The sequence below is a fragment of the Merops nubicus genome, unplaced genomic scaffold, assembly GCF_000691845.1.
Source record: "Merops nubicus isolate BGI_N331 unplaced genomic scaffold, ASM69184v1 scaffold8982, whole genome shotgun sequence".
NCBI classification, from domain to species: domain Eukaryota; kingdom Metazoa; phylum Chordata; class Aves; order Coraciiformes; family Meropidae; genus Merops; species Merops nubicus.
In genome coordinates, this window is record NW_008592899.1 from 144,316 (window position 1) to 160,042 (window position 15,727).

The following is a 15,727-nucleotide window of genomic DNA, read 5'->3' on the forward strand; positions in this document are numbered from 1 at the left end:
CAACAGTAATTTCCAGAAAGCTGTTCTTCAAACCAACACTCATTTTGAATCAAGATGAACAGAAAGGGAAGGAGGACTAAGATCTGACCAAGACAGGAAAAGTGATATGTATTATTGCTCCACAGTACCAGGGAGGAGAAGCTGCAAAAGAAAGAGTGAACTCTCTCCAATTTCTGAGTCCCAAGAGCCACTGTGAGTCATAAGAAACTATTAATCCTTCTGGAATATTTGGAACAAACCAGCTAATTTTCAGGGTCTGAAAATGCTGCATCACATCCATTTCATCTGATTGAGGATCATGAAGTGCCCTAGGAAATTAAGTTTTTAGATTTTTCTACTTATGCAAATGTATATAGACAAGCCAGGACAAATCCAAAAGTATAGACATATTTTACTACTTTTCCATGTTAATAAAAAAAATGAAGAATAAAAATACAGAACTTGTCAACCAACTGGAAAAATAAGGAGCAAAGGAATGGAAAAAACCCTCCATATTGTCCGGCTCTTCATGCAGTAGGTGGTCCCAAAGTCAATCACAGATTCAGTTAAGTACATATGCTTATAGGTAAGTGGCAGCACTTTATTACTGTAAATGTTTTTTCTTTTTAATAATCTGAGACTGCCTTAGCTCCTCAGTCCCATGAGCATATGGGCAAGATTCAGAAGGCAAAGAACAACCATCAGGATGGTGAATGAAAAACCAGCAGAGACGTGTTTTAAACGCTTCATCTGAGAGGCGTCGTTTCACTTCGGGCTTCGTTGTCCTTGATGGCTTTTCTTTTCTCCAGTCACGAATATGAACTCTCCCATTTAGAACTGAAATTTAAAAACAAACAAAGATGCAGCTGTTAATAGACATCCATGGGACTTATACTGGAAAAAATGCATAGTGACATTCTGTGAATAAAAATATATTCTACAAATGGATCACTCAGGCAAAACCAAATGTGCACTTCATTCCATTTCTGTACAAATGGCACAACAAACCTGGATAATACAGACACAGTCTAAAGAAGAAATGATTGATTTCCCTATGAGGTATTTCACTGAGATTCTGAAGTTTGAGGAACCTTTGTATCATCTTTGTACAGGTTTGTTTTAAATATAGCAGTTAGGATAATTTAGACTAAAATCCTCTGAACTTAGATTGCAAGTGCTGAGGAAGTTCCAAGAACTGTAATCCTTCCTGTGTTCAAAACTTTACTACTACATATTTAAAATGTGGTTACCAGCAAAAATCTAGTGAGAGCCTTTACTACTTTCTCTACACAGAAATGCTTTTGTAGAGAGAATGGTTCACTGACCCAAAAATATGCTGTACCAAAGAAGATGACAAGTCTAATCTGTCATATGAATCAGTGAATTATCATTGGTAAATAAATATTCAGCACTTTTCTGTTTTTAAATTCATTTGCTGTATTAGGACTATAAACTGCATACACATATCTATGAACCTCTGTCAGCTTAAATGTGTAATTAAAACACAACCAAAGGAAATTCGTAAACAAGAAAGAAAAAAAGTACATGAAAATCAATGGTGAAAGTGAGGAGGGAGGGATCTGCCACTTCTGAGTTGCTGTGCTCTATTTTCAGAGTCCACTTCAATCACACACTTGTAGCTTGGCATAATTAACTGATACCATTCCGCATTCTGGTAATTCTGATGCAAAAGCTAATGGGTCCTGTGAAAGCTTGATATCACACATTCAGGCCTGGATGAATTCATCCCTCCACATTTCCTTGTGATACACACAGATCCGTACTCTTAAAAGCCAGTCCAGAAGTGGGTTCAACAGAGCTTTAAAATACCTCAAAAGACAACGACGCCTGACCAAAAGAAACTGCCACAGATCAGTTACTCTAAGCCCCTTCTTTTTTTTGTGTGTGTGTGCATCCATCTCTTTTCTTTGTCTTTAAAAGAAAAACACTTCAACAAAGATGACAAAAGAACTGCAGTCATGTTATTCTGTGTCCTCTTTGTCATAAGCAGTGTCCTTCCAGACCACTCACTGCTAAAAGTGCCTTGCTAGAGTGACATGCTACTGAAGGAAAGAATCAAACGGTGTCTACTGGAGCCCCAGGGAGGTACCATGTGATGTAAATTACTGAGAAAGATCTGGCCTCAGTCCTAGTCTTTCCTCAGAGGTAATGTGCAGACTGCATCCATGCCAAATTAAAATGCTCATGCTGTGTACAAGTTTGTAAATCTTTTCCACCCCTCTGTAATGAAAGGGGATCAAACTCAGACACATAATGAATACAGTGTGAACAATTCTTTGCACTGAATGGTAATCCAAAAGGATTTCAGTATGGCTTCACATTTTAAAATTGCCAAGTGTACAGAAATATTTAATGGATGCTAAAACTGTCTAAGTTAACCACTGGCAGCAACTAGGTTGCATACTCGAGATTATTTGCTATGGATTAATTGATCTGCATCTCCCAGCTGATGTAGAACTGCTGGGACACAAAGTTAACACATTTCCAAATCTCAAGCAGCCTTAACACTGATAAAACCTTGAAGATCTTGTATTGTTGCAAAGCTAGATCTTACTTTTGCAAAGCTCCACACTGACAAAAAAACAAAAACAAACAAAAAAAAAACCACCACAAACGAACCCAAAACCACCCCAAACACAAGACACCACCACATTACAACAAGAATAAAACCACAAAACAGCTGTCAACAAACACAGCCAGCCACAGAGACTTGCTACTGCATTCTTTCTGCCATACTGCCACAGGCTGTATTAGCACATCAAGTCTTCCAGTTCCAGGTTCTGAGGCAGACTAGTTTTATTTTGTGTCAGCATTTACACTGTGGGGCTCAGTGAGGCCAGACCAAGTCTCAGTTAAGCGCTTTAGTGAACTTGCTCTGCATTCGATGGCCTCCAAATCATCAATACTTTGTAGGAAAAAGAAGAATTCTCCAAGTTAAAACAATATCATCAAATTAGCCACTTGAACTAAAGGGTTGTCTTTTCAAATACAGTTGGTCTAGAAAAAAAAATAATTTCCTGATAGATGTTTTTCAGTCTCATCCAAAAGTTTTACTATCAGTATCTTGGAGCAATGGGCACACGAAGAATGTTCAAGTTTTCCACGGAGGTATAAGAAGCAGTTAAAAAAATCCCACCACCATAGTAATTTTTCAGTTGAGCTGCACTGTACATATAGGAGATAAAACAGATGACTAAAGAAAAACAAAACAAACCCCCAAGCCCCTTCTCTACCTTCAAATACTTGATGATTGTTCTTGAGTAGCGTCTGCAGGCCTCCATATTCACTCTTTAACCTTTTTAAAGTTTCTTTATTTAAGTGTTCTGCTACTTCTTTCAAGGAAAGGCTTTCTGCAATAAATAATGGTATAGCTATAAAAAAATGTGGACATATACCCAAGAAAATTTATTTTCTATATAAGTTAATTCATAGATTCTGCTCACAATCAGTATCTATCAGTACTGCAGCAACTTTGTACTCCCAGTATCATCCATGAGATATATTTTGTATGTATATTATAACATAGCAGCTTCCATTCTACAAGATTCAAGTCAGAATTTCCAAAGTAAGAGAAACTTTTTACTTCCCCCACTTTTTTTACAGTAGCATATAACCCTCATTGCACTAAGCACTGTTCACATACATGTAGTTAGAGAGAATGACTCAAAGGATCTCCTGTAATACATGACAACCTACAGTGAGTAAATAATAAAAATTAATGGAAGATAATGGAAAAAGATGGCAGTAGTGAGAACTAGCCAAACATACTTAATATTCTCCCCAAAAAGATACAGTGTTCTGGTTTAGTAAATGGGGAGAGTTCTTGGTTTACTTTGTTTTTGTTTTAGTTTTTTAATAAAAATTGAACCTGTCCTAGTATTTAAAAGCAAAAGGAAAACACTCCACACCAATCTCAAAAATTCTTATTGCCTTGCTTGCATCCTAGTGTGCAAACATGTCAATTACAGGAAAAGGCATTCTATTCCAGCAAAAGCAAAAGGCAACATAAGGGGAAGACCTCATCTCACCTCCTCGATTCCAAGTATCCACATTTCCCCCATGCGTATCAGAACATGATTTCTGGGGGGCTGCATTTAGCAGCAAGTTTGCCACACTGAGAACCACATCATCCACAAAATCCCGGGGGAGGGAAGCACAGTTTCTGACTTGCTCTACTCTTCCTCGGGGTTGGAATCCAGGCATCCAAACTGTGCCATCAGTCTCAGCCTCACTGTCACAACGCTCTGAGCCTGCTCCTTGGCAAACACCATCCGACTGAACCACGTGATTAAATCCAACTCTTCTGTCCCATGTGACCATAGCACAGGTCTGACGACTGTTAATAAACTGTGTTATCTGCTTGTCAATCAGAGCACCTTCGGTAGGTGGGTAGGTCCTATTTCTTCCAATGAGGCTTACCTATTTTAGTAGAAATAGGTATATCACTATTTAGAGTCCCATACTTCTACACAGCCCCCCAGCCTACACGTCTTATTTAAGCTTCCAACATACAGGAGATATCCATTCAAACTCAATGCTCATTAACATCTAAAAGTTTTTTAATTTTAGCTTTTGAATATTGGTGTCACAGAAGATATGCACTAATCAAACTATAATCCATCACACCACACAAGTGCAGAGCAAAAAGACTGTTCCTGATCCCCAGATTATTTAAAAAATTAAAGCTGGACATCTTTTCCTACTGCGAGAACATTTCACTTGAAATTTCATGGGATATGAAAAACAACAAAATGAAATACAACTAAGACACTGGCAGCTGGGAAAATTAAAGGCAAAAAATGAGTTTTACATAAAGAAATTTTCCATCCTATATGGGGGCATAAAAAAAAACAAACTATAAAACTTCCCATTCCTTTTCTTCTTTAGGATTGTACCTTTGATGTAAAGAGCAGAATACCCAAGAAAACAAAGAGTAATTTTAGATACTCTTCAGAGTATATTGTCTGAAGCCATACAACTGACTACAGTCTGATTTTACAATAATAATGAACGAACAATGCCATGAACAAACATCCGTATGCTGCAGACAGCTAGCAGCCTTAAGGAAAAGAAAAGAGACAAAAGCCCCAAGTCACCCTTTTTGTTGATGGAATTCGCAGGCAATCTTCTTCCACTTGAAAGCCGCATACAAATCCCACCTGGGCAACAAAATCAAGATATTCTCTGTACTGAGTTTTCTTGCTTTGTCTTCGATTGTATTTTCCATGGAAATCAAAGAAGCAACACGGCAGCACAAAGTAGCAGCATGAATAGGAAGACCTACAAGAAATGTAACAAGCTGCTGAATCGAAAGTTACTTAGGAGAACACACAAATGTAACAATTAACCCATCAGATGCAAGCAACAATGAAAATTACTATGTGACAGAGCTTCACAAAATATTTTGGTTTTCCTCTTTCAGTAGATCAATTAAATAATCAAAAATACTGTTCCATGAACTATTTGCTATAGCAAATTACAAACTTGGTTTGCAGGTCTTAACCTGTACATATTAAACTATTGCAGCTGGTTGCGAAGCACAATAGTTCAAGGAAAGGCAGAAGCAATAACTTTTTTATTTAAAAAAAACAAAACAAACCAAAACAACACAACAACAAAACAAAGCCCAAACAACAGATTCACATCTAAAGAATAAAAATCAGTTCTGGTTTTTGAGCTTCAAAAGCAAATGCTGTACTAAATTCTAAGAGACAGTAAATACTACAGCTGTGCTTCACCACAGGAAGAGAAACATTTTGTAAAAATGATCAATTGCCATCAAAAGCAGCAAGTCCTTCAAGGACAGCAGGTGTGGCTGCACAAGTGAGAGTTTTCACCCAGCCCACATAGGTAATCTAGTTCTGAGTGTTGTTTTGTTTTTAATTCCTTCTCTGCCCCAACAAATACCTAGCTGCAATTACAGGTATCCATGGTGTTAATTCATCTGAATGGTTTCCTATCAGCCAGTCAGTGTCTGGGAAGAGATGATTGTCACCTGGCATGATTGTAGATTCCTAAAAAACACGCAGCACATTAAGTGAGTTATTACAACTTTCTTTAAATGCATTTATTTTGTTAATAAAGTGTAAGCAACAATATAAATTGTAGAAGCTGACAAATACAAGGTGAATGAGAACCACAGACACCAACGTTTTCTTTAATCTGCACTTTTGCCATGTAATAATTTATTTATAGCTGCAAAGAAGTAATTTAGCAACAGCTACGACAAAATATTGGCCAGAAAAAGAGTGGAATAATAATTCTGATTAAGATGTCTGGCATCCTAAACATTGTTTACAAATACCGCATACTGGATTATGACTTCTTGCCATTCACCTTCTGTCTAATAACAACTAATGTCTAACTAACAGCAACTAATCACAGCACAGCATCACTACTATCTTTTATTTTACAGAATCTTACCAAATCAAATCCCAACATACAGGACACCACTCCTCACACCCTATCATTCACATATAATAAACTAATCCAGCCTAACACTCTTCCCTCTTGCCTATGTTGCCGTTCCATCCCCTTCCAAGTCGTGCCAAGACTATGTTATGATTCATGCAAAATCAAGAGCAAAAATAGAAAACAGGTCAGAGAAACAAGGCTTCTTTGGTGCCCTCTAGAATAGTATTTGTCTCATGGAAATTTGATATATATGGATTGAGACATCAGCACAGAAGTCTTCCCACTGCAACACTGACTCACAGAACAGTCACTTGTCTGAGGAATAGCCTACCCTGATATTCTTTCAGAAAAACAAAAATCCAACCACCAAACAGGATGGTATCTTCATACAGTTTAGAAGTTCTATAGTGCCTGTATACACACACGTATGTAAGCCACGTGTAAGAGTGTCTCCTATACACGTTTTCTTACCTTGAAAAAAGTTCAGCAAAAATAAACTTCATGTTGATACTACAGAAGTACATACTCTTCTCTGAAAATATGTAGGAATCTCAAAATAGTTACTGGGCAGATTTGGAAAAAAAATTCCAAAATTTGAATCTCCACAAACCTTCAGGAAAAGCCCTGAAAATGTTGCCCATACCCTTTTTTTTTTTTAATATACAAAATGCATACTTCAAAATTTGTATGCATATGCAAAGTAGTACCTTTACAGGAATGAAAACAACCACACCACTTACTAGGTCATTTCAGAAGTCTCAGGCTACCTCTGTTACATCTCAGTTCTGCTCTTGAGGAAGCACTTAATCAGCATGGTGGATTACCATTCACTTTAAATAGTACATCTCTGATCATTTGTAACTGTGTATATATTTCTAGATAATATATGTAACAATTTCTTTTTTGCAAGGTAGATGTTACTAAGTGTTTCTGATGATTGATTAAACAAGTTACTCTATGTTACATTTCAGTTTTGAACGTTCAGTTTAGGCACAACAGGAATTATCAGTGCCACGCTCCACATTTTGACAGTTACCCAGCATCAGATTTGGATTCCCCATGTCTGACAGCAGCTTGGCCTGTTACATTCACTTACATTATTAGTATTGGCACTGAATGTCACAGATGGCAATATTCATCCTGCAACTCACATTTCAAGTAAACATCAAAACAAAATTAGCTTTGAGGACAACAAAGGCTGTGAGCAGGTGCTTTCTCCTTCTGTGTAAAATTATTTCATCCTTCTTATTCATTTTTCAATATATAGATATACATATACAGACAAGTACTTTCCCTATATGCATATTTTGGATATTTTTTATTGTTTCTGTCTGGCTTTTTCAAGTGTCCTTTGTGAATTCTTCTTTTGGTTATTTTTTTCCTTTTAAAAAAGACAAATAAAACACCCCCTTTTCTGTTTTGCTCCCTCGTGCTACAGAAAGGGACAGCTGATTCTCAGAAGTTTCCCTAAAAGTCAAATCTGAGAAACTGTAAACAGCCAGACCTAAATATGAAACCAATGTAGAAAATGCAGAGATTTCCACAGTACAGAAACACGGGCAGAAAAAGGGAACTCATAACATTAAGAAGAGAAGATGCTGTTTGGTGTGATTAGAAGTGACAATACAGCACAACAAGAACAAAGGTGCACCACAAGCTCAATGTTTTAGATGGGTTGCAGACTGTAGCAAAGGAATCTGGCAGTTTTGGCAATCTGTACCCAAAATGACAGGGTGGCAAAGAAAAGGCTGAACAAGACTGTGAAAGCTCCACCTCCCATCTGTGAAAACTGCTGCTCTTTTGTGGACTTAACATAAGTGGTTAACATACAAAGAAATGTTGAACTAACTTTTAAGCAAAACTTAAGCACAAAAAAAATTACAGGTGGAAAATTCTTATATTAGAAGCTGACTGTTTTTGAGAGAACAGTAAGAAATTTTAGGAGTCTAGAGAGAAGAAACCATGAACACCTCACCTCTATAAAAGGGCAGCTGTTCATCAGTACACACTAATAAGTATGAGACCAAGAACAGCTGCAGTTGAAGTCAATGTTTGTGTTCTCAAATTGTTCCTGTTCTTATAAAAATGCTAATGTGGAACTTAAAATATAACCCCTCTTTCAGACTAATTTTTTTGTTCTTTTTTTCTTTTTGAAAGCTACTATTGCCATTATTTACAAGATCCATAAAACAGACGGTTGACTCCTTTGAAGTTCAACAACCATTTTGTCCCCAAAACAGCACATAGCACTAGGCAGTCAGAATTGCTTTCAAGAATAAACTACTCAGAATTTTGGATACCAATATCTTTTATGAGGTAGAGGGGTGCAAACAAAGCTTCTTAATACTGATCTCCAGTAAAATCAAAGATTGTATCGTGGTCTGTATCCCTGTACATGGAGACATGCAATCACCCTAGTCTTCTGAGCTGAAAAATAAGTTGCAAGCAGGAGTAGGATACAGCATTGCTCTTGTAGCTCCCTTTACAACTTACTTTACAGTCCCAGAAGACGTATGGAAACCCACAGACCACCAGAGACAAGTGTCTGTAAGCCAGTATGTCTGACTGCATATGCATCAAGACAACCTGAAGCAATGAACAAATGACTAAGGTTACAAAACAGTAAGATGGACGTACATTTGCATAATACCTCTAAATGAGTTTCTGGTCCATACATGTCCCATATTTTTCTTCTCCTCACATCAATTCCTCTACCTGAATGCTGTAATATGTGAAAAAGTATAATTTTTAAGTACTATTTTTAGTGAAGACTGTCAAACAGACTCACCAAATGTACATACTAAATTAACATTTATTATTCTGTTCATAATAAGATTTATACATATAAGGAAACACAGCTTCACCATTTCATGCCTTCTAAATACTTTCCTTCCCTTCTACTTACAAAGGGAAATATTAAGAAATATTAAGAGCCTATCTGGTTTGAAATTTTACCTAGGCACACCTACTGAGAATACTATTGAAAATATGGATCTCTACAAAAGTAAAAGCAGAAGTATTTGTGTTCTGTTTGTTTTTTAAAATATCAAAGCCTCTCATAGGGTTTAATCATAGTATCATAACATGGTTTCACCTCTCATAAGGTTTAATCACAATATCATAACCCACAGGGCTCAGAGAAGATTGATATTCTAAGGAGTCCTCGCTGGAGAACGCCCTTTCACCTACTCTTTTTCCCCTCTGTGAATTGATGGGAAGAAGTAGAACTGGAAACTACAGCAGGAAATAATGAATGCAGAGCTAACCAAAACCAATTACTAAAGGAGTTTCATAAAACTCACACACGTGTGTCAGCACTGACAGTCAATGTTTGTCAGTGTTACAGCAGTCATGACTTAATGGTGTTTTCCCTGTTTCTTTAACATATTTTCCTACTGCAAATATAGCATCTTGTATTACATCATTTTTTTTTCTGGCCACACAAGGATAGAGAGCTTGTGTTAGGTTATCTTGGGACTTTTTTCCCCATCAATGATGGGTGTTGATGAAATAGGAGATAATTTCCTCCACAAATTTTACCATGTTCTCCAAAAAGTGGAATATACATTTTTCTGAAACAGAGAGACCAAACCTCACTGGGTTTTGTTCAATCTCACTGACCTTTTTTTCTGTTATTTCAGAAAGCATGCCTCACGAAATTAAATTTTGCTGTTGCCAAAATTTCACTCCCAAAAGCACAGTATGTTGTTAGGCATTTTGACAATTAACAAATCCCTGGACTGTTTTTAAAGATATAGAAAAAGATTTTCAGTACATGACAAGTAGAATTCAATTTTGACAAAAATGAATTCATGAAAAGCATCTTACGAGAGAGAACCTCTGTATGTTAAGATTTCTGATTCTTTTTGCTTAGTCTGCAGAATAACACTATTACTTTTTCATTTACCTCTTAGCTTCTTACCTTAGAAAAACAGCCCTGAAATGAATTGTACTAAGAAAGAAGGTAAGTAAGAGAAAGGTTTCCTAAAGCTGTGCTACAATTTTCTCCTGGTAACTAGAGTGACAAAATCCTTTTTTAGTAACATGCATTATTTGAATTTGGGCTATGTGCATGAAGGATAAAAGGAAAGCACAACAAGAATATTTTCTAACTCTATTTTTAAATTACTATTTAAAAAGAACTCTTATTTACCCCTTCATTGTTTAGAATATGAACCAGTAGACCATTTCCACATCCAAGATCTACAAATGACTGTTTCTTGGTCAAACCCTTCTCCTTTCTCTCTTCTTCCCAAAGAATCTAAGACAAGAGAAGAAAACTTGTTAGACTTCTGGTCTTGTGTTTCTCCGTAAGAAACCAACAAAGGTTATTGGAAATGAAAGGAAAAAGCTGGGAAAAAATGCAGATGTGACAGAAGACTTTTGCTGTACTGAGAGAAAACTTAAGAGGAAGTAAAAAATAAAACCACCAAAACCCACTGAAACTGTTTATGGAGAGGGGCAGAAATTATGTTGCAAAACATTAATAATTTTCTAAGTGGTAAGCACATCCTCCACCCTCTCTGAGCCACTAAAAGTTGAAATTAATCAAGGCTATACAACCCTGGACTAGACTGAGCACAAATGTAAAATAAGCTGCTAAAACAAAGGGTGCAAGAGATAAGCAGAGGAAACAAGGCAAGTAACAAGTAAACTTCAACAGTGTCTCTGCAAGTAACACAATAGAAGCATTTACATACGCTGCATTGAAGAAAAAATTGGTCACAGAGCTGAAAACAAAACCCAAAATGTTCTTTGAAAGAAACTGGGGTTCTAAGTTTAAAGTTTAAGTCTGTTATCAAAATAAATTCGTCCTCAACAAGTTCTGTAAATGAGCTAGCTTACTTACAGATACCAATTTAGAGAAGGCACTAGAGGTATCTAGACTTCAAGACAGACATGCTCTTACCCCATTTTGGATAGCAGTCAAATATATTTATGGGCCTACGCAGTGACAAATTTTGATGTTTAAAAACCTGAACTTTCTGTTAACCACAGGTGGCAAAATTTTCATAGATTAAGTAGGTACATGCCATGTAAAAGGTCACGAAGCATGTATCATGCATCTACAGTTAGCCTTACTGCATTTCAAGATGGGGTTTGAGATGAACTTTTACATGGAAAAAGTGTATCAGTGAAAATCTCTCAGCATAAATTTAACAAAAGGTAGAAGTATGCATAAAACAATAGCTTCTGATCTCTAAATCGGGTCCATCCAGCCACTATCTTTCTGCTCCACCAGGGCTTTTCACTTTATCACTTCAAAACCCCATAAAATACATATTGTCTGCAGAGGTCATACACTTCCTGTGACAACGGACTGTAGATCTTTCTCACATCATCACAAAGTTTTACCATTGCTCTAAACTTAATTTTCATTGCTATTGTGCTGATTTTTGTAGTATAAGGTAGTATAAAAACCAAATCTTCCCTTTGGTCTATTCTTTTTTTTTTTTTTTTTTTTTCCAATTCTGTCATAAAACACCTACCTTCTGTAACCACTTATTATATGTAAATCCCTGAAATCAGAATAAAACCACAATTTGAAGTTATGAACTGAAAGCAGAATTTGTGTTTAAGTTATGCTTGAAAACACTGTAATACAAAAAAAATTGTCTCTCTGCTTAAATGAGAGCAATAGCAAAAAAAACCAACCAAAAACCAAATAAACAGACAAAAAGAACACCACCCTTAAAAGCCAGAATAGCCACATCCCTTCTCCTTTTGCCTTGTATGCCTGTAAGAACTATTTTTAAAAAGGCAACAAACTATAAAATGAAAAAAAAACATTATTTTCTTTTGAGAGGTTCTTTTATTAAGAAATAGAACCTTATAGAGTATTATTAGGCAAAGCAGTTCCCTACCAGCAAGTAAGTGGCAATGGCAACATCTTCATACACAAATTTCTCAGGATTTGTCACTTCAGGCCAGACCTTCAGAAAAAAAAAAAATTTCTGCACCATCTGAAATAAAAAAGTGCTTATAGCAATCTGGATACTTATCCACTTCAACAGTTTCTGCATTTTAAGAACTTTGCATTCTGAGCTCATTAAAAAATCTACACAAAGCACATGTATAAAGACTGACTTCACGAGTCACACAAACGAATCCTGGCGTACAGAATGTCAGCTGTCATCCAGTCAATGACGCTTCCAAGGATATTATGGTTCCCTAAGTGCAGGTCACAAGTAAACTGCTGCATCTGCTCTGTAATACAGCACAAGCATACACTCTTTTGCCTAATTCTCTCAGAAGAAAAATGCTGATGTTACTCTTGTTATGGGCAACATTGATAACATGAAAATAAATTTACAAATTCTCACAATGTAGTAGGCATAGAATAATCCTGCCACAACAGAATACAAAGAATGAAAATCTGAAGGAGGAAGGCTGGAAGTGGACGTATTACCCTTCTTTTGTAAAGGAGGAATTGAAAAAAAGATTAAAACAGTCAACACTACATTAGGTCTACTGCAGAGCTAAATACTGAACCATTACCTTACCCACAGGTCCAATTTTCCTCTCGTATGTACCTTTGTATTAGCACAGAAATAACAACAGTAGAACCCTTTAATGTTTTCAAAACATGTTTTTAAAAGCAATTACCATATTTTTTTGCTTGTAGCTAGTCTGGTGTACAAGGATCTAGGCATTACTTCATACAGCACTTCAGGTGATAACATTGTCGCTATTTGGGATCCCCAGGACAAAGAAACTTTACGTTGCTCCTCTAACTCAAACACATGTCAATATACCACCCAAATTTATGAGAAGTAATTGGAACTTTAACCTGCTTGCTAACCAGTGCTGTTTACAACTCTTTCGGGTTTTGGAGAAAGAGGTGATTTATTTATTCCTTCTAATGCTGATGACTTGGTATTTCCATCCACTGACCTACTACTTACTTCTTATCAGAAGGTACACATTCTGAAAAATCCCTAACTCCTCCAGATATTTACTGTGAATTTGGCTCCAAATCTTGTTTTTCCAGTTCAGTTCTTCCAAATACTAAATTGTTGTTTTCCCCACGTACACAGAAAAAAAACCCACCCCAAAACATGAGACCATAAAACATACATGCCAATTACATTGCTTATTTTAAAAAAAAAAAAAAAAAAAAAAATTGGGGAAAGAAGCAGTGTCACTAAAACAACAACAAAAAAGGGAAAGCATATTATTTCTGTGTGTATTGCTAAACTTACCTTTACCATCTCTTTGTATTTTTCTTTGAGGTCCTGATAAACCTTGCTGTATTTTGCTACAGAAATGAGCGAGAGCGTACTTTTAAACTCACTGGGCTTTTGCTCCACAGACCATTTAGCCAGTTTGGACAAAAGTTCATTTCCAAGCCATGCTAATTTGGGGTATGCAATTCCATCTGAAAACCAGTCTTCTGGAAACAGAGCTACAACAGACACAGACCTTTAAAAATAAATAAAAAAAGCCTTTGTATAAATGCAGCATATTTCATTATCTCAGCTACCTCAAAGAGAGGGAAAACAAGGATTAAGTGCAGAAAATCAGCAGATCAGAGGTATAAAAGTAGACTGGAAAATAAGGAAATATGTAATACACAAAACAGAAAAAACAGTGAAGTTACCAAATAATGGAACAACCTCCCCTGAATTTTGTTAGACAGCTCATTATCTGCTAATTCAAACACTGTACAGGAGATTCTTGCTGCAGTTAACACAATGACTAAGGATTCACACATGATGAACAGCCTGATTTAGCAACCAAACACTAACTAGTAAAAGTGAATTCATTAAAACATTAGGAAAAATACATCAGTTGGCACATTTCATTATTGCATAATCTCTAACTTTACTCATATTTCATGAGAGCTACCCCCTCAGATGCCCAGGACCATGCTGCAATGGTCTGAATTTCAATGACTGACAGTCAGTAGGCTCACAGCAATTCCAGTTCGACCCTCAGCCTCACGAACAGCCACAGAACCTGAGCACTCTCACAGGCACAGCCAGTTCCTCCTGATCAGAACACACAGACTTTCCTGGGTCACACCCACCTGCAGTCAATGGACACATTCAAAGCTGAAACAGATGTGTGTTTGTTTGGGTAGTTTAGATGTTTCTTTTAACTGAACAGTATGCACTACAACTTTATTGCTATTGTTATTTACTAAACAACCAGGAAATTACATAAACCAAACTGCCCAGATAGGAATATTACAACGTGGTGTTGATCCCTGCAACAACTCAGGGTTTGCTTCCTCTCTCTCTGTCTCTCTCTCAGCACTTACCATTCCTCATCTTTTATGTGTGTAAGTTGAATTTGATAAATATTGCACTTTTTAATTTGGTATTTTCCTTCACTGTTTTCCTCCAAAGGCAGAAAGGTCACAGTTCCATTGAAAACATCTGAAAAGATATACAAAGAGTGATACATTATTCCATGGTCCAAATCATCCTGGTTAGCACCAAAATAAACTTTTTTCTCCTTATTACACTAACTGCAAACTAGTGAGGTAAGACCAAGGGCAACTCATGAAGGACCACAATGCTAAGTTTCTTGGTGTGCCAAACACCTGAAACTACTGATCTCTTTCAACTGTCAAAATTTAGCAGTCTGCTGCATGATGCTTCCAAAGCATCTAAGGCTGACGAGTAAGACCTATTCATTTTCTTTAAACCCACGTATTTTAATAAATTAAAAGCTAGACAATAAGATTTTTCTAGCACAGCATTGCTGCCTTCTCCTACCCAATGGTGAGCCCAGAGTCCTGGAAAGCACATTCCCAATTACCAGAAACTTGTATCACCTCAGTATTAGATAAACAATCAGTTTGATATTAAAAACAAACAAACAAAAAAACCCCACAATATTATGTCTATCAATTTTGCTGTGTTCAAACACAGATCTATTGTATGATTATAATTAATATAGCTGTGCTTCCCTTTTAGCATCATGTAGCCTTCCCAATTAAGAATCCCTAGACTAAGCACTATGTAAAAACACATGGTCTACACCCAAATTAGTATCTCATAACTCTGAATGGAGACAACCTGAGAAAGCCTGTTTTTAGGTGAAGTCACACGTATTATATGTTCAGCAACCACACTAATGATCTTAATGGTATCTAATATTCATGGAATTAAACATATATGTCTAGTGACAAATTCTAAACTCTAGACTAGATTTTGAAGAGTTGAGATGGGCTGACAAACACCAGGCAATACACTTGAGTGCCTCAAGTGTATTTCAAGAAGATATTCTACAGCTTTTGTCATGTTTCTCATCCTTAGCTAATATAACATTTTTTAAAATTTTTATTTTAAATATATTAAATTTA

General features: G+C 36.4%; 1 protein-coding gene across 1 annotated transcript; it reads right to left on the minus strand.

The window, feature by feature from the left end:
- Positions 1-583: 583 nt before the first annotated feature.
- TRMT44 (tRNA methyltransferase 44 homolog (S. cerevisiae)) lies at positions 584-14,795 on the minus strand (the record flags this gene model as incomplete). The annotated part of the gene is made up of 10 exons (XM_008935290.1): positions 584-816; positions 3,234-3,350; positions 4,029-4,419; positions 5,097-5,280; positions 5,908-6,014; positions 9,065-9,136; positions 10,568-10,675; positions 12,279-12,347; positions 13,617-13,836; positions 14,678-14,795. Coding segments are annotated over 10 exons (1,619 nt in total), but the record flags the coding sequence as incomplete, so codon positions are not given.
- Between the last annotated feature and the right edge of the window lie 932 nt (positions 14,796-15,727).